The 20,003-nt window shown below is 40.9% G+C and overlaps 1 protein-coding gene and 1 non-coding gene across 4 annotated transcripts in view; one reads left to right on the top strand and one right to left on the bottom strand.

The window, feature by feature from the left end:
* Positions 1 to 13,851, bottom strand: part of Rnls (renalase, FAD dependent amine oxidase) — a 263,796-nt gene extending 249,945 nt beyond the window's left edge. The window contains exons 1-4 of one of the 3 annotated variants that reach the window (XM_060388430.1): positions 13,612 to 13,851; positions 12,026 to 12,131; positions 10,111 to 10,253; positions 9,129 to 9,287 (exon numbers count right to left, since the gene is read on the bottom strand). In XM_060388430.1, coding sequence (XP_060244413.1) covers positions 9,129 to 9,287; positions 10,111 to 10,253; positions 12,026 to 12,131; positions 13,612 to 13,729 — 526 coding nt within the window. In that variant the 5' untranslated portion in view covers positions 13,730 to 13,851. The remainder of the gene's footprint in view (positions 1 to 9,128; positions 9,288 to 10,110; positions 10,254 to 12,025; positions 12,132 to 13,611) is intronic. The other 2 variants (XM_060388426.1, XM_060388431.1) reach the window with 2 other exon arrangements.
* Positions 10,390 to 10,494, top strand: LOC132652068 (U6 spliceosomal RNA). The gene has a single exon (XR_009589560.1). It is a non-coding gene; the product is annotated as a U6 spliceosomal RNA (small nuclear RNA).
* Positions 13,852 to 20,003: the final 6,152 nt, after the last annotated feature.

Raw genomic sequence — 20,003 nt, forward strand, 5'->3', positions numbered from 1 at the left:
ATCTATTTTCAGTCTCCAAGATTTAAAAGGTATTTATGTTTCTATTTTTTTTTTTTTTTTTTTTTTTTTTTTTTTTTTGCTAAGAACTAAAAAGTATTTCTCTCTAAAGCGGTCATTCTCTTTACTATCAAATGCCCTTCAAATTGCAATTCCTAATTTTTCTATTGTTTGTTTGTTTAGTCATTAAATAGAAACTGGTAAGTTATGGTTTGTGAAATCCCAAGGAGAATCCTAGGCAAATATGAGTAAGAAAGACAGCAAGCAACTATTTTTGTTTCTTTAAATTCTACTAGCTGAGTTACATATTAAACAGCCGATTAAGCCATTTAATAAATCATAATAAGTTACGTGTTAAAATATTATATGTAGAAAACCAGAATAACACAGAATGTAATAAAATAGATTTGGGAGTAGGAAGACTTTCTTGAGGAAACAGATTAGAATTGAGTTTTGGGGACAAATAGGAACCTAAGGTAATGTAAAGATCAGTAAGTCACCTTCCTTCATAGGGTCATGATTGTTACAAAAAATATGATATATTAATAAAGACATACTAGGAAAAAATCCTTGCCTTCCAGAGAGTTAAACTTACTTGAGCTGGGTATGATAGCACACACCAGTGTTTACAGCCATTTAGGGGGTTGTAGTATGTGGACTGCTTATGTTTGTGAGTCATTGACCAACCTGGGCAACACAGTGACTGTCACACAAAAATAAAAGAAAACAGCTTAATCCAAAGATATTGAATCCTATTATCCTTCTGGTGATCAACCCGAAACAAGAAGCAGAAGTGATCTCACATTTGAAGTTTAAAAAAATCATTAGAAAAAAAGATGCTAATCAACTGCTCACAGTGAGTTCTGGAAATGACCAATCAGAGCCGGCTTTACTTCCTATTCTGGCCAGTCAAGACAAAAAACCCTGAAGGGATGTGAAAGCTGAGGCTTCCAGGGTATACTGTGTTTGTGGAAGGATGCTCCATTCTCCAAACCCTGTAGGTGGGAAAGGACATTGCATACCTCCTTGGAAGAGCATGAGTCAGAAACAAGCCCTTGGAAGAAGCTTCTAGATGGAGTTTCTGACTTGGTACGTTTCTGACTTGGTACTTGCTGAACGATAGAGCCCTAGAGCGTTGGTAAAGTTCTGCTTGTAGTGCTGCCCGGGCTAGAAGACAAGGCTGTTCACAGCAAAGGAAAGGGACTTGTGAACCCGAGCACTGTTCACTGGATCTTGATAACAAATGCCACATTGTCTACAAATAAACTGTAATAAGCAAGGCAAACAGCAGTGGAGTCAGAGCCATGTCCTTAAAACATTAGCCAGGAGTAAACAGATACTCAAATAGGTATTAATGATATATTCCCATTAAGAAAAGACCGCTTATCCTCAGTCACTATGAAGCAAAAGTAACTTAAAAACTGACGCCAATTCCTTATCCTTAGTACCTTTTTGTCCTGTTTTGTTGTTGTTGCTGTTGTTGTTTTAGAAGTTTTCATTTTTATTTAGTGTGCCCCTTTGTGTTTTGGATTTGACTGACCAGATTTTTTTACTACTTAGCTGTGATATTTTAAAATTATTTTTTTATAATTTATTCACTTTTTATACCAATTATAACCCTCTTCCTCATCTCCTCCTAGTCCTACCCTCCCTCTTTTTCCCATCCCCCTCCCTAGTCCACTTAAAGGGAGAGTCCTCCTCATCTACCATTTGACCCTAGTCTCATCAAGACTGTCTGGGTCCTCTTCCTCTGTGGCTTGGCAAGGCCACCTTGCCAGGGGGAAATGATCAAAGAGCAGGCAACCGAGTTCATGTCAGAGACAGCCCCTCTTCCCCTTACTAGGGAAGCGCACATGGAGATGGAGCTGCCTACAGGCTATATCTAAGCAGGGGATCTATGTCCACTCCATGCATGGTCCTTGACTTGTGCATCAGTCTCTGCAGACCCCCTTAGGCCTAGAGTTTATTTTATTTTATTTTATTTTATTTTATTTTAGCTTTGTTGGTTTCCTTGTGGAGCTCCTGCTGGGTGGAGTCTTTTAGAGGACATCTATGGTAGGCTCCCATCCTGTTCCCTCTCTTCCACCGCAACTGGAGTCTATCCTGTTTTCCTTTCTGGGTGTGAATTAAGCATCTTCTCTAAAGTCCTCTTTGTTATTTAGCTTTCTTGGGTCTGTGGATTTTAGTATTGTTATCCTATATTATATGGCTATTATCCACTTATAAGTAAGTATATACCATGAATGTATTTCTTTTTCTGGGTAACCTCACTCAGGATGATCTTTTCTAATTCTATCATTTGCCTCCAAATTTCATGATTTACTTCTTTTAATAGCTGAGTAGTATTCCATTGTGTAAATGTACCAAAATTTCTGTATCTATTCCTTGGTGGAGGGACATCTAGGTTGTTTCCAGATTCTGGCTGTTATGAATAAAGCTTCTATGAATATAGTTGAGCAAATGTCTATGTTGTATGGTAGAGCATCTTTTGCAAATATGCCCAAGAGTGGTTATAGCTGTATCTTGAGGATAAGGAAGATGATTCTTCTATCTCTCCTCCTCTAATTTTGATGGTACAGTCCTCAGTCAATTAAAATGGCTCTTTTGCATTTAGCATGTGCTTACATTTGGGAAAAGAACTAAGACATCAGGGCCTCAGGGGATGTCCCAGACAGTCCTAAGCTAGCCCTTAAAAACCTCCAACCTAGTCCACTCTATCAACAGTACTGAACCTAAGTAAAATCACAATTCTTCTCCATCTTTCCCTTTTAAGCATTAAAACATATTGTCATCAGTTTCCTAGGTAAGCTGAATAATTGTTTGTCACTAGGTAGCTTTAGAAGTTGTGATGTGCTCTCCTCAAATGCTCAGAGAGCTGGAGTCTTTTAAGAAATGATATAATCCTGTTTCATATATTTGTATTTCTATATATTCAGGCAATTTTATCTTATACAGAATTGTACTCATTTGTCTCATATTTGTAATTTATTCACATTGGAAACATTTGAAATATACTATCCCGAAAATGAATGCCTATTTTGCTTATAAAATTCCTTTTGTGTGGGGTGGGGGAAAAGAAAAAAAAAGACCATTTAATCAGCTGTTGCAAGCCCATGACATCACAGGCTCTAAGTGAAACTGGGGTTAGAAAGAATGATACCTAAATTTTGCCTGAAATTTTGTTGTTCTCCAATCGCCTGGGGCCTGAATTTTGGCAGAGGCCTGAAACTCGGCCTCCAGATGGAGAACGGGGGTTCTGTTTCTCTCAGGAATGGCTCAAGCATGTTAGGAAGAGTCCCGTACACTAGGCCAGGGTGTGGAAAAGTGTTCCGTGGATTATGAGAGCTAGTTCGCTCTTTTAGAATGAGAGTCCACGTGGCAAGGGAAGCTCAGGTGTTCCAAAGCCTTTGGCAATACAAGGGAAAGCGTTACAGCTCTTTGTTAAGCTGTGGTGCTGAGCATGGCAGCGGTGTAGGTGAAAGCCCATGCCTGGTGGGCTTGCAGCAGAGACACAGGCCGGAGAGCATGCCGGTGAGATGTGGCCAGATAGGGGACAAGTTAATCCCAGGCTGCTTTGGTGGAAGACTGACGGTATCTCAAAGCATGCAGCACCCCCCCACAGAACGCTTAGTTAAAATCAGGGATTTATAAACCTTGGGCAGTGGGAGGGACTTTGAGGGTGAATGTGTTTGATTCAGGGGGTCATGGATACTTGATTTACATGTAGTGGTACAGTGCCTCACTTTACCTGCAGTAAGAGGATCCTATCACAAGGAGAACACAGTACTTAATTATCTTATGGGTAGGGGAATTTCCAAGCACAATTGAAGGTCACTGCTGAAAACTAAGATCTCCTTAGCAGAGGGGCACATTTCCAGGAATTCCCAGATGCTTGCTGGACTTGTTTTCTTATCAGGAAAGGGTCCAGCCTGTATACTACCCTGAGGGCTACATGATGCTCCTTACAAAATCTGGGGCCACCCTGATCTGGGGGTGGGGAGAGATCCCCTCTGAGAAAAGGGCATCCACTGTAATGTAGACTGAGCTCAGTCTGGCTATCTGGATATGTCAGACTTCAACCTTATCCAGCAGACTTCCACAAAGTTTAAACCTAAACACAACAGAGTCCTAAGAAACAAAGCAGCAATGCTCAGTTAAAATAATGAGGCAGTTGTAGCAAACAACAAAAATATAATTAAGCACCCCTTTCTAGAAAGATATGGAGTACAAACATGAAGAAGTTTATGGGCAATTTTGGGAAAAATCAAACTGTCTCATATCTAGCCCCATAGAGTCTGGACTCTAAAGCTGAGTTATAATCACCAGTGAAAAAACAAAGATATCAGAAAAGGGGCAAAAAAAAAAAAAAAAAAAAAAAGGAACAGAATAAATATGCAGAGGAAACAAGTGTATACAGGACCTAACATGGCAAGTGAGGGATTTCAGCTCAGAGAGAAAAGAATCTCACATTAAATGGTGCCGATATAGTTGGCTGCCATTCTCGGGGGAAACAAAGTCAGTAACCTGTCTTAGGCCTTCACCTAAACACATATTCTAGGTGGAGCAAATACTTAAATATAGAGCCTGAAAATTAAATCATTGGAATTAAGGATACGGGTCTGACTTCATGGTGGGAGCAGGCTTTGATGTTTCAAAAGACTCACATCATTCCCAGTTTGCTTTCTCTCTTCCTCTTCCTTGCAGATCAAGCTGTGAGCTCTCAGCAATTCCCGCCACCACGCCTTTGCTCCGCCATCATGGAAATTTAATATTGGAGCCGAGGTTTGTGCCGAAAGGGATGACATTAAGTAGAACCCTGATACTCACTGAAGCAAAAAAAAAAAAAAAAAAGGGGGGGGGCTCTGAGGTCAAGACCCCGCCCAGCCAAGTTTCCAACCCGCCAAAGGAAAAGGGCTGAGACATCTTTCCTCAAATGCAACAATTCGAAGCTGCTGCAAATGTGACCCGAGAGGTGTCAGGGTTCACCCCAAGTCAGTCGCTAAACTTGGCAGAGCTACCCACATGGTTCCGGCTTAAGGGGGCGCCAGTTAACGGGTTGTGGGATCACGCTCAGTTACACAGAGCCACTGAGGTCAGGTGTGCACCGGGGTGGGTGTGCACGGGGGTCGGTCTGCACGGAGGTCCTGCGAGGCTGCTGTGCGACCCCGCACACGTGAAGCTTGGATTGCATTAGGAACACCCAGGAGTTGCAGGGGCCACAGACACCTGTCGAGAAGGGCTGCACACGGAGAGTGGACCCAGATTGAGACAGAAGACAGGCAGCAAATGAGCAGCAGCGTCAGGTAAGCTACCTGACATTACACACGGAGCTAAAGAGTCGTCCCTATTGTTGGGTTTCCATCTTGCCTTCGTCCGGTATTTCCTCACTAGGTCCTGTTTCATCCCTTTCGGAAAGCTGATTCATATATATACATTATGTGATGGAAGCGTATGGCTGACATTTTTATGTTATAGGAGATGACAATAAAGACACTGTTTTGAGTTTCAGAAGAGACTTGGAACTTTGGACTGTTACCTGGTATTGAGACTGAAAGACAGTAGGGACCTTTGAAGTTTGACTAAGCACATTTTGCATTAAGCTATGGCCACAGCTTATGGGAGTAGAATATAGTTATTTGCATGCAAATATCTCCCCATAAGCTCATATGTTTAAATATTTCATCTCTAGTTGGTGGAACTGTTTGAGAAAAATTAGAAGGTATGTTCTTATTGAAGAAGTTGTGTAATGGGGGAGAGCTTTGGAAAAGACTTGTGCCATTACTAGTATATACTCTCTCTCTTTTTCTCTTCCCTCCTCTCTCTCCCTGCCTCTCTCCCTCCTTCCCTCCCTCCATTCTTCCCTCCTCCCTCCCTTCCTTGTTCTCTCCCTCCTCTCTGCAGATTAAGATGGGAACTCCACCTCACCTTAGCTGTTCCCGCCCCATGCCTTTGTTCTGCCATCATGGGCCCTAAGGCTATGAAACCGTACGATTTATTTACAACTTTCTGTTATAAGTTGCCTTGATCAGGGTTTTTGTTGCAGCAATGGACAAAATAACTAACACAAAGACTGAATTTATAAATGAACACAGAAGTTGAAGCACAGATTAAAGGCCTTGGAAAGTATAAGCAATAAAACTACAGCACAAACTCTCCTTATCTGGAGAAAAAAAAATATGTCCTCATAGAAATGGGCCATTTTCGATATTAGCAACAAAGGACCAGAAAAAAAATATATATAATATAATAATATATTATATTATAATATAAGTCACATTACAGTTAAAATAAAGACTATGAAAAGCTTCAAGAAAGAAGAAGCAAGTTGCATGTGAGGCAAAAGCATCAGATGAGCAGCAGATTCAGAAACAGAAGGAGGGCAGGAAATGATGTATTTTAAACTCTATAGGCCACTCATTTCCAACACAGATTACTACATACCATTCAATAATAACTCTAAATGTTAATGACCTCAAGCCTCCAATTAAAAATGACAGATTAGTAGACTGAATTAAAACACAAGACCTGCATATTTATTGCCTGCAAGAAATATATCTTATGGGAAAAGGATGGAAAACAGCATTCCAAGCAAACAGAACTAAAAAAAGGGCAAGTATAACTCTACGAATATTTGGCAAATTATACATCAAGTGAAAGTTTTCCCATTGATTATGGGGACAATCAGTCCATCATGAGAATATAATGACTCTAAATATAACCACTAGACAGCAACACAACCATTAGGACATTCAATCTCACTTAAAAACCAAACCAAACCAAACCAAACCAAACCAAAACAACAACCCCTAAAAACTAATGGATCCAGTGGCATGGATTAACATCATCCCGATTGAAGTGGGCGTCTTCAGTACCCCATTGTTATTGGCTTTGCAGCCACAATGCTGGGGGTTCACATTCAGTCTCCCTAACAAGAATGAATAAGATGATCACGCCTAAGGTTGCTTTGGAGAGAGAAATAATCTTGGCAATATTAACATGGCAAAAGTAACAGAGCTACAGAACAGTAACCCATGAGAGGCTGGTCATATGGTCCCGGAAGCTCCCCTATTCTCCCGGCTGGGAGAAGAAATAAATATAATTACTAACTGCCAGAAGAAAGCAGGTAGTTCTGTTTCTTCTATAAAAGACAAAATATAAAAAGTGATAAGTAACTATAACTCACACTACACCAAAACGATAGCAAAAAATTTTCAGGTAAGATATGGGATTATGTTGACTCTACAGCCTAGACATGATTTAAAGAGAGACAATGAGAAAACAAAACAAAACAAAATAGAAAAGCAGTGTTTTCCTACATTCTAGGCATTTTGTAGCCGCACCCGGGACTTGCAATATACACTTTCGCCACTAGAGGGGAATATATGACTTTGAAAGTGGATGTTTCCCAATCCTCTACTATAGCCTTTGAAATCTCAGGTATCCAGTTTTCCCCAACCTCCTGTGAAGGTGGATAACAGTTGCCAACTAGAAAGATATTTGCATTTAAAGCACATTCCCAAATGCCTATTTTTAGATTAGAGTCTGGGAAAAAATACAGGAAATTCAACTCCTTCTCACAGATTCTGGCTATTGCACATTTTATATTAAAAATGAATAAAACAAACGTAGCTCTCTACTGTCAATCACTCTAAACTAATTCCAACACATAAATGCTGTTTCAAGACGGGGGAAAAAGACTTGGGTCTTAAAGCCTTTCCAGTAATTTGTGAAAAAAATTGAATAACACTATAATCAGAAATAACACACCAATGTACATGCTAGTTTGTGGTGGTGGTGGTGGTGTGTGCATGTGTGCAAACCAGTACCTTGCTATGTACCCCATAAAAGCCTCAAATCTGCAGTGCTCTTTATTCAGCCACCTGAGTGCTGAGATCAAAGGGACACTTCATACTCACATGAACTTGCCAATACCTGACCATTTTGCCAGACAAACATCGCGATTCTGCAGATACAAACTAATCACTGTCATTGTTGCTGAGGCAGACTACCCCCACAAAAGCAGCTTAATGAAGGAGGGCTTGTTTGGCTCCCACTGAGGCAGGAGCAGGAGCTACCATGCAGCAGGGGCTTGAATCAGAGGGAGGGTGAGGAACTCAGAGTCATCCTGAACAAATTCCGGGCAGAGCAGGCCATGCTGTTTTCCCGACCCTCTTCCTGAACACACTTGCATGGTTTGGGGGAGACGAAATTTCCACAGCCTCTTACAGGCTTGGTTCTATGAAAATGGAAACTCACGGTCAAGCCTTCTCAGGAAGCAGGAAAGAGTGGCGCCATGGAGACAGGCTCAAACTATCCAGAGAACCCTTCTGGGTAGACTTCCCGCTTGTCTTTCTCAGGTGGATAAAATAAGTAAAAACTGACCACTGGGAGATAGCAATGTTTCCCGGCTTCACCAGAATTTTTGCTTTCTTTTCAAAATCTTTATAATGTTTTAATAGTTTCTCTGCGTATGAAAACAGAATATAAAATAATGTTGGAATTGTTTACAGAGATCGTGTATTCTGTTTATCAATGGCCCACCATACTCCTTCTTAAAATACACTAATTTTAGTAAGAAAATGCTTTTTAACCCTTTCTTATTCAAGCAAAGGAATTTATATATATATTTAAATAAATTTGGCTATTTTAAAATAATTTTAGCTCCAGCAGAATAATGTGTCCTCTATCACACTCACCTACTTATCAGTACGGCTAAATGATTTCCTCCAACAGCAGCAAACACTTAGCCATAACCAAGACAACAAGAAGATAGGAAATGAGGAACCCAATAGGAAGCCAAGATAAATAGCTTCTCTTCAGGATGGCCACAAAGACACTGCTCTTTTAGGCCACACCACAGCACATCCAAAAGAGCACTATTTTTTTTTTTAAAACCAAGGGCAAAACAAACAAGCAAACAAACAAACAAACTGTTCAATTTTCACTAGTTTCAGACCATTCTGTTAGCTTCATAATGACCTAGACTAACTTCAGGAAGTAAACCATGAGACCATAACAGTTTTTAAACGTAACACCTATAGACTGAGACTAGATCTTCCGCTCAATGAGAAAAGCAAATCTGTGTCCCCTCAATCCATTCCCCAAGTAGATGAATAGTGTGGTGTACTCACAGTTGACGATGTCACCTTGAAGTCCCAGAATCTGAGGAGCCGGCATGGTGAGGACAACCAGGTCAAACTGCTCAGGGGAGCCTGTGTCCTTGGAGACCTCCCACTTGTTATCTCTCAGGTTGATCTGGGTCACGCACTGTTTGAGGGAGACTTCTGCACCTGCTCCAAAGGCAGAATAAGGTCTGTGTTACCAGGATTTTCCAGGAGAATAAGGAAGAAGTGAAAAGCCATTCAGGCAAACAACCACTCCTCAACCTTACCTCTGTCCTCACATCTCTCTTTACTCTCTAAATCAGTAGCAACGCCTCCATCTGCCACTTTATTCAGGGCCTCCAATCAATGTTTATTGTAAAGGAAACAATTATAAAATACCACTGCAGTTACTACTACTATTTCTACTACCTCATAGACACCTTCCATTACGAATTTATTATCTCTCTCTACAGCAACCGAGCAAAGCTCATATGAGCTCACAGAAACTAAAGCAGCATGCAACAGGGCCTGCACAGATTTGCACCAGGTCTTTCGGTTTAATATTTTTATGGGACTCCTGAGCGTGGGATATATTGTTGTATGAGAAAAGAACCTATTTTCAAGAAAAGGGAAAATTTTTATTACCTACCTTAGTTACTTCTTCATTGCTGCAAAGAGACACCATGACCAGGGTAACTTATAAAAGAAGGACATACATAATGTTCTACTTCGGATATCCATTAAAGAAAGCAAATTAAATTTGTTGATATGAAAAACAGGCAAATAGTAAATAGAGACAGCCATACAGCTCAGTAGAGAAACAAACATTTGTTAAAAAAAAAAAAAAAAAAAAAAAAAAAGCACGCACTGTAGACTAAGCCTTACTCTGGAGGGAGGAAAGGCTGAAGTCAAGGAGACAAGAGTATAACTATTTCTAGAATCTTCCACAGGATACTAACATTTCATGCCCAACTTTTATCTTAAAAGGCAGAGAAGATCCAATTCCCACCTGATTCTTTCAAGTAGTGCTTAATAATTGAAGAAATTCCTTGAGGTGCCACAAAGTTGCAATCCCCTTCTTTCACTTGCATTCCTTCAATAGGTGAGGTCAGAGGCTCCAAAATCCCATGAGCTAACAGCTCCTCATAAAATCTGAAATAATCATTAAATATAATATAATATAATATAATATAATATAATATAATATAATATAATATAATAGTATGGTTAGCTCTACAGCATTGTCTTGTCTTCTAAGAACTCTTAGAAGTTAAAAAAATAAAATTGTGTTCTCTTCGGCAGCACATATACTAAAATTGGAACGATACAGAGAAGATTAGCATGACCCCTACGCAAGGATGAGACGAAAATTCGTGAAGCATTCCATATTTTTAACCCCTGGTCTTGGGATTCCTCACTTTTCCCATTTATTAGACAAATTTTAAGTTCTGTCTCTAGTCTGAATTTGTCTCAGCAGATTTTCACCTGTTTGACTCTATTCTGGGATCAGCTATGGACTGCAAGCTGAAATCTGGACTTGCTGGAAACTGATATGATTGCTCACTGCCCCTTCAGGTGGATCAACTAACCAGGTGCTTCTGAGGACTACTTCATTGCCCAGCCTTTGACTGGCATTTCAGCCTTCCTAGCCCCTGATGCCAACAGTCTTATTGTCAGCACTGAAGCAATTTCAGAAGACAAGACCCTCAGCCCCAAATCCCACCTAGCAGGCTGAGATGCTAAGTGAAAAGGGGCTCCCTGACATTAGCTATTATCTTGGGGATCTGCTTAGCTGGAATAGGAACTGTTACTGCAGCAACTGGACTAAAAGCCTAGAGAGAGCCTAGAGAGAAAAGATTCTAGAGGATGAGTTAAATCCTGGTATAATAGTTCTTACTACCTCTATATCCACCCTTCAGGGACCCCTACTCATTTTGATTTTCATCTTTGGGCCTTGTATTTTAAATCGCTTGATGGCTTTCATTAAGGAATACTTGGAAGTGATAAAGTAATGGTACTCAGATCCCATTTCGGAAAGGTAAATCTGTAGGATACAAAGGGTCATATCTGGAAGACCCAAGATTGCATCTTCAAATGATCATGGGAAGGAAGAATGAGAGACCAAAGGATTAAAAATCAGTGGCTATTATTTTAAAGTTTAGAGCCCAAGACTGAACCAAGGCCAGCCAAATGGAGATATGTCCAGTAATGCCCTGAGGGGAAGAACTAGCCTTACTGCATTCTTTCCCACTAATTATACAGTTGCTAGGAAATGGGCCCATATGACCAGGTCAGAACTGTTTGCATTCTTGGCACCTAAAGTGGACCAAATCATTTCAAAAGTCAATTTCCCTTACCCAGTCATCAAATGCCAAAGCATGTAAGTCCGTGCTTGTGTTTTTTCCCTTTAAAAACTCTGTACCCCTAGACCTCTGGGGGCCGCATTCCTCTCCTGTTTCCACAGGAAGTTTGCATCCCATGTTCGAACACGTAATCAATTAAAAAATTGCACGTACTTAAAAAAAAAAACAAATCACACTTTATAAACATCTTCATATGATCAACTCAGGGTATCCTGTGTTTGGAAGAACAGAAATGCTTCAAGAATTCGTAAATCTGCTGACATTAGCCAAGTCCTAGTTCTTTATATAAAGCTTAAGTCAAGAAAAGCATATAGGAAATTATTATATGGCCCACTTTAAACGTGCTTAGAAATACTGACTTTCATTATTCTCTTCCCTCTCCAACGCTAAAAATGACTAAAGCTTATTGAGCCCTGTTTGTTCCAGGTATACTTGTATCCAGTCTTTACAGGATCATATGAACATTTCGCTGTTAAAAAAGGCAAAGTTTAAAATGTGTTAGAATGGATGATCATTTCACACCATACATCTATCTATTGAGACTCCTAGTGTCAAACTTACTTTTGATGCTTCTTGGCATAATGAGGAGTGCAGGTGATATACTGAGCTCCCAAGTCAGCTGTGCATCGGGGATCGTGAGGACTTTTGGCAGTAGTCATTCTTCCCCCTTTAAATAATCCATAAGCAACTGTCAGTGCATAAAGCGAACCTTTTGAAATTATACAACTCACCCTGGACAACCTGATGGCTTTATTGTCTTTGTCCAAATGCATTTAAAACATTTTTAAATTTCTTAAAATTTTTTTAATAATTATTACAATTTATTCATTTTGTATCCTGGCCGTGGCCCTCTCCTTCATCTCTTCCCAATCCCTCCCTCACTTCTTCTCCTCCTATGCCCCTACCCTAGTCCACTTATAGGGGAGGTCCTCCTTCCCTTCCATCTGACCCTAGCCTATCAGGTCTCATCAGGACTGGCTGCATTGTCTTCCTCTGTGGCCTGGCAAGGCTCCCTGCCACTGAGTTCATGTCAGAGGCAGCCTCTGCTCCCCTTACTAGTGAACCCACTTGGAGACTGAGTCTAGGGGCTATGTCTGAGCAGAGGTTTTAGGTCCTCTCTATGCATGGTCAGTCTCTGCAGGGACCCAAGGGGCTAGTTTTTTTTTTTTTTTTTTTTTTTTTTTTTTTTTTTTTGTCTCTTCCAGGCCTTTCTATCTCCCCCTTTTTAAATAAGATTCCCTGCATTCTGCCCAAAGTTTGGCTATGAGTTTCAGCCTCTGCTTCCAATACTTCGATCAGTAGAGTCTTTCAGAGGCCATTTGTGGTAGGCTCCTGTCCTGTTCCTTGTCTTTTCCTGCTTCCGATGTCTATCACTTTTGCCCTTCTGAATGAGGATTGAGCATCTTCCCTATAGTCTTGCTTGTTGTTTAGCCTCTTTAGGACTATAGATTTTAGTATGTTTATCCTACATTATATGTCTAGTGACCACTTATGAGTGAGTATATACCATGTGTGTCTTTCTGCTTCTGGGTTACACCACTCAAGATGATCTTTTCTAGTTCCTACCATTTGCCTGTAAAATGTCATGATTTCCTTGTAGTTTAAAACATAATTAATGCAATTTGGCGTCTTTATCATACATAATTGCTCTGGGTATTCTGTCATTGTATTTTTTTTAAGAAATAAAAGACTCATGAATAATATACCACTGTCTCACAGTGTCACTAGTACATGTGTTAATCTGAACAAATGAATGAACGAATAAAACAAAATGGGTGACTAGGTAAGAATGACTAAGGAAGGCTTTTCCGTGGGGACCTACAAAGAGGATTCCTTAATCTGGACATCTGGAAAGTCTTGGTCAAGGTGGGCTTGGGGTTCTGCAGACTCTGGCGAGAGCTGCAATGGCACAGAGGGGCCCAGGCGGTGCGGTTCTGTGTCTAGCCAGTCCCCGCACTACGCACTACGGCATGAGCTTTGCCTTCCGGCAGCGAAGGCCTCGAGTCACGTGACAGCGCGTGCGCAGAGCGCGAGCTGCGGCTGCTGGGGCTCGGGGCCAGGCACCGCTGGGCTTCTCCCCTGTGATCGCCCGGGCGGCGGCCTGCGTCACCGCGGCGGCCTCTGCCCATGGCCTCCCCACGACTCACCTGCGTCCCCAGCCTTGTCCCACAGGGCGAGGTCCAGGGGCCCGGCCAGCTGCCTCCTGAGCAGCGCGGCGCACACGCTTCCGGTCAGCCCCGCGCCCACCACCAGCACCCGGGGCATGGCGGCGGAGGCTGGGGAGGCTGGGGCCGCGCTGCCTGCCGCCGTGTCCCCGCGAGGGTCAGGACCGTGCCTGGGCGGGCTCCCGAGAGGGCGGGGAAGCCCGCCGCGCGGACCGAGCCGCAGCCCGCCCGCCCCGCCGCCCCAGGCGCCCTCCCAGGAGCCAGCTGGCTCAGAGTCCCTTTGGACCCTGGAGAAAAGTCCAGAAGGCACAGCAGGCCGGCCTCAGGAGGATGGCTGCAGGGAGGAAGAAGAGACAGCAGCGGTGCCACAGCTGGATTTCTTCTGGGTGTTTTATTTTAGGCTACTTCTGGTGACAGGGGTTTTGAAACCAGGGGAGACTTTTGTTGTTACAGTAACTCAGAGACTACAGATTACGAGTCCTTCCTGATCTTGACACCTTGGCATCTACGAAACGCGAAAAATAATACATCCTTTCCAGTGTTGTCAAGACTACAGATACGTGGTTCACAAGAAAAAATTTATATCACTTACCACATCCACCACCAACGTTAGCTTCTGTGTCTGAACTGGATCACAGTGCACCAGCGGTTGTAATGTGAAATGGATTCTGCCAGTACCATTGCCTTCATCTTTGTCCTAGAAGTTCTCGGTGAAGCAAAAAGTAATGAAAATCGGAACCATTAAAAACAATCACCCCAAAAGTGCAGTGAAACTTTGGCAATAGTAGCCAATAACAACAACAAAAATTAAAACTCGTTTTGCTTAATGACAAAAATTCCCATTATCAAATTTTTATTAGATCAACTTGAAGAAAATGTGCGTGGACACAGATATTCTAAGAAGACATGTAAGCATGGCAGTCAAAGAACAGGCAAAGCATTGAATGCGTAATGGTTTGTAACTGCTTTTTACAAAGTACAAACAACTAATAAAATTTATAACGTATGAAAACGTTCTAATACATAAAATCGCAAAAGACGCAAATGACAAAGCTAAAATAGAATTCAATGACACAGGAGTTGATGTACTTTTAAACTTTTATTTATATTTCTTTTTTTTTGTTTCTTTTTATTTTATTTTATTTTATTTTTTTTTATCAGTTACATTTTATTAACTCTGTATCCCAGCCATGTCCCGATCCCTCATTCCCTCCCAGTCCCTCCCTCCCTCCCTCCCTCCCTCCCTCCCTCCCTCCCTCCCTCCCTCCCTCCCTCCCTCCCTCATCTCCACCGTGCCCCTTTCCAAGTCCACTGATAGGGGGGACCTCCTCCCCATTCATCTGATCCTGTTTTATCAGGTATCTTCAGGACTGGCTGCAAAGCCCTCCTCTGTGGCCTAACAGGACTGCTCCTCCCTTCGGGGGTGGGGAGACCAAAGAGCCAGTCATTGAGTTCCTGTTAGAAATAGTCCCTGTTCCCCTCACTTTGGGAAACCAATTGGTTACTGAGCTACCACAGGCTACATCTGAGTGGAGGTTCTAGGTTATATCCATACATGGTCCTTGGTTGAATGTCAGTCTCAGAAAAGACCCTGTGCCCAGATATATTTGGTCCTATCCTTTCCCCATCAGATTAACTCCCCTTCTTTCTTATGATTCCCTGTACTCTGCCAAAGGGTTGGTCATGAGTCTTTGCTTTGAAAACACTGCTAGTTAGTCTTTCAGATGCGCTCAGTAGACTCCTGTCTTACGTTCAATGCTCATCCCATCTGTCTTTCTAAACAAGGATTGATCATCTTACCCCATGTCCGCTCAATTGATTATCTTTTTTAGGTGTATAGATTTCATTATGTTTATCATATCTTATAGGTCTATATAAGTGAGTATATCCCATGTTTGTCTTTCTCCTTCTGGGATATTTCACTCAGAATGATCTTTTCTAGATCCCACCATTTGCCTGCAAATTTCATGATTTCCTCCTTTTTGATTGCTGAGTAGTATTCCATTGTATAAAAATACCACAATTTCTGTACCCATTCCACCGTTGATGGACATCTGGGTTGTTTCCAGGTTCTGGCTATTACAAATAGAGCTGCTATAAACATGGTTGAGCAAGTATCCCTTTTGTGTACTTGAACAAACTTTGGGTATATACCTAGCAGTGGTATAGCTGGGTCTGGAGGAAGCACTATTCCTATTTGTCTTAGAATGCGCCAGATAGCTTTCCAGAGTGGTTGTACCAGTTTACATTCCCACCAGCAGTGGAGCAGGGTTCCCCTTTCTCCACAACCTCTCCAGCATGTGTTATCGCTTGAGTTTTTCATCTTGGCCATTCTGATGGGTGTAAGGTGATATCTCAGGGTCGTTTTGATTTGCATTTCCCTGATGGCTAATGAGGATGAGCATTTCTTTAAGTGTTTTTCTGCCATTCGATATTCCTCTGTCGAGAATTCTCTGTTTAGCTCTGTTCCCCATTTTTTAATTGGATTACTTGGTTTGCTGCTTTTCAGCTTCTTTAGTTCTTTATATATACTGGATATGAGTCCTTTGTCAGATAAAGGGTTAGTGAAGATTCTTTCCCAATCTGTAGGCAGTCATTTTGTTTTGATGATGGTATCCTTTGCTTTACAGAAACTTTTCAGTTTCATGAGGTCCCATTTATTGATTGTTGCTCTTAGAGCCTGTGCTGTTGGTGTTCTGTTCAGGAAGTTGTCTCCTGTGCCAATGAGTTCTAGGCTGCTCCCCACTTTTTTTTCCAATTGATTTAGGGTATCTGGTTTTATGTTGAGGTCCTTGATCCACTTTGACTTTAGTTTTGTGCAGGGTGATAAATATGGATCTATTTTCATTTTTCTGCATGTAGACATCCAGTTGGTCCAGCACCATTTGTTGAAGATGCTGTCTTTTTTCCATTGAATGGAATTGGCTTCTTTGTCGAATATCGAGTATTCATAGGTGTATGGATTTATTTCTGGGTCTTCTATGCGGTTCCATTGATCCTCCTTTCTGTTTCTATGCCAGTACCATGCAGTTTTTATTACTGTTGCCCTGTAGTACAGCTTGAGATCAGGAATGGAGATACCTCCAGATGATCTGTTGTTGTACAGGATCGTTTTGGAGATTCTGGGTTTTTTGTTTCTCCATATGAAGCTGAGAATCTTTTTTTCAAGGTCTGTAAAGAATTGAGTTGGTATTTTGATGGGAATTGCATTGAATCTGTAGATTGCTTTTGGCAGTATGGCCATTTTCACAATGTTAATCCTACCAATCCATGAGCACGGGAGATCTTTCCATCTTCTGATATCTTCTTCGATTTCTTTCTTCAGAGACTTGAAGTTTTTCTCAAACAGGTCTTTCACTTGCTTGGTTAGGGTCACACCAAGGTACTTTATGTTATTAGTGGCTATTGTGAAGGGTGTTGTTTCCCTAATTTCTTTCTCAGCCTTTTTGTCTTTGGTATATAGGAGGGCTTCTGATTTTTTTGAGTTGATTTTGTATCCTGCCACTTTGCTGAAGGTGTTTATCAGCTGAAGGAGTTCTCTGCTTGAATTTTTGGGGTCGCTCATGTATACTATCATATCATCTGCAAATAGTGACACTTTGACCTCTTCCTTTCCGATTTGTATCCCCTTGATCTCCTTTAGTTGTCTTATTGCTCTGGCTAGGACTTCAAGTACTATGTTGAAGAGATATGGGGACAATGGACAGCCTTGTCTTGTCCCTGATTTCAGTGGGATTGATTTAAGTTTCTCTCCATTGAGTTTGATGTTAGCTATAGGCTTGCTATATATTGCCTTTACTATGTTTAGGTATGTGCCTTGTATCCCTGATCTCTCCAAGACTTTAAACATGAATGGGTGTTGGACTTTGTCAAATGCTTTTTCGGCGTCTAAGGAGATGATCATGTGGTTTTTCTCCTTCAGTTTGTTTATGTAGTGGATTACATTGATGGATTTTCGTATGTTGAACCACCCTTGCATGCCTGGGATGAAGCCTACTTGGTCATGGTGGATGATATCTTTGATGTGTTCTTGGATTCGGTTTGCAAGTATTTTATTGAGTATTTTTGCGTCAATGTTCATAAGAGAGATAGGCCTAAAGTTCTCTTTTTTTGTTGGGTCTTTGTGTGGTTTAGGTATCAAGGTGACTGTGGCTTCATAGAATGAGTTTGGTAGTGTTCCTTCTGTTTCTATTTTGTGGAATAGCTTGAGGAGAATTGGAGTTAGCACTTCTTTGAAGGTCTTGTAGAATTCTGCGCTGAAGCCATCTGGTCCAGGGCTTTTTTTTGGAGGGGAGACTGTTAATGACTGCTTCGATTTCCTTGGGAGATATAGGGCTATTCAGTCTTTCTACCTGATCTTGACTTAGTTTTGGTAGATGGAATCTTTCAAGAAAATTATCCATTTCATTTAGATTCTCAAATTTTGTGGCATATAGGCTTTTGTAGTATGACCTAATAATTGTTTGGATTTCCTCAATGTCTGTGGTTATGTCCCCATTTTCATTTCTGATTTTGCTGATCTGGATAGTTTCTCTCTGCTTTTTAGTTAGTTTGGCTAAGGGTTTGTCTATCTTGTTGATTTTCTCAAAGAACCAGCTTTTTGTTTCCTTGATTCTTTGGATAGTTTTATTTGTTTCTAGTTGATTGATTTCAGCCCTTAGTTTGATTATTTCCAGCCGTCTGCTCCTCTTAGGTGTATCTGCTTCTTTTTTTTCTAGGGTTTTCAGTTGGGCCATTAAGTTGTTTGTATGTGATGTTACGAATTTCTTCTTGCAGGCACTTAGTGCTATAAATTTTCCTCTGAGCACTGCTTTCAGTGTGTCCCATAAATTTGGGTATGTTGTGCCTTCCTTTTCATTGAATTCTAGGAAGTCTTTAATTTCTTTCTTTATTTCTTCCTTAACCCAGCTGTCATTGAGTAGTAAGTTGTTTAGTTTCCATGTGCGTGTCGGCTTTTTGTTGTTTCTGTTGTTGTTGAGGTCGAGCTTTAGTCCATGGTGGTCAGATAGTATACAAGGGATTATTTCAATCCTTTTGTATCTGTTGAGGCTTGCTTTGTGGCCCACTATATGGTCTATTTTGGAAAAGGTTCCATGTGGTGCTGAAAAGAAGGTGTACTCTTTTGAGTTTGGGTGAAATGATCTGTAGACGTCTATTAGGTCCATTTGATTTAGGGATTCTGTGAGTGCTTTTATTTCCCTATTTGGTGTCTGTCTAGTTGATCTGTCCCTTGGTGAGAGTGGAGTGTTGAAGTCTCCCACTATTAAGGTATTAGGATCAATGTATGATTTAAGCTTTAATAATGTTTCATTTACGAATGTCGGTGCTCTTGTATTTGGGGCATAGATATTCAAGATTGTGATGTCCTCTTGGTGGATTTTTCCTTTGATGAGAATATAGTGGCCCTCCTTATCTTTTTTGATTAACTTGGGTTGAAAGTCTATTTTATTAGATATTAGGATGGCTACTCCAGCTTGTTTTCTGGAACCGTTTGCTTGAAAAACAGTTTTCCAGCCCTTTACTCTGAGGTAGTGTTTGTCTTTGTTGCATAGGTGTGTTTCTTGGATGCAACAGAATGTTGGATCCTGTTTCCTTAACCATTCTGTTAGCCTGTGTCTTTTTATTGGTGAGTTGAGTCCATTGATATTGATAGATAATAGTGACCAATGCATGTTAGTTCCTTTTGTAATGGAGTCGATGATCTAACCCTGTTTCATTGCTTGTTTTCTTTTCATTTTTGTTGGGACATTATCTGTATGCCCTGTTTTCTTGGGTGAATTTGTTTTCATTGGATTAGAGTTTTCCTTCTAGTATCTTCTGTAGGGATGGTTTGCTGTGTAGATATTGTATAAATTTAGTTTTGTCATGGAATATTTTGTTTTCTCCATCTATGTTGATTGAAAGCTTTGCAGGGTATAGTAGTCTGGGTTGACATTTGTGATCTCTTAGAGTCTCCATGATACTTGCCCAGGCCCTTCTGGCTTTCATAGTTTCTGATGAGAAGTCCGGCGTGATTCTGATAGGTCTACCTTCATATGTTACTTGGCCTTTTTCCCTTGCTGCTTTTAATATCTTTTCTTTGTTCTGTAGATTTAGTGTTTTGACGATGATGTGACGTGATGTGTTTCTTTTCTGGTCTAGTCTATTTGGAGTTCTGTAGGCCTCTTGTATATTTATGGACATCTCTTTCTTTAAGTTGGGAAATTTTTCTTCTATGATTTTCTTGAAAATATTTTCTGGACCTTGGAGTCTGGAGTCTTCTTTTTCGTGAATTCCTATTATTCTTAGATTTTGTCTTTTCATAGCATCCTTGATTTCTTGGATATTTTGTGATTGGAACTTTTCTGATTTTACTTTTTCTTTGAGAGAAGTAT

This window comes from Meriones unguiculatus, chromosome 1 (genome assembly GCF_030254825.1).
Source record: "Meriones unguiculatus strain TT.TT164.6M chromosome 1, Bangor_MerUng_6.1, whole genome shotgun sequence".
NCBI lineage: Eukaryota > Metazoa > Chordata > Mammalia > Rodentia > Muridae > Meriones > Meriones unguiculatus.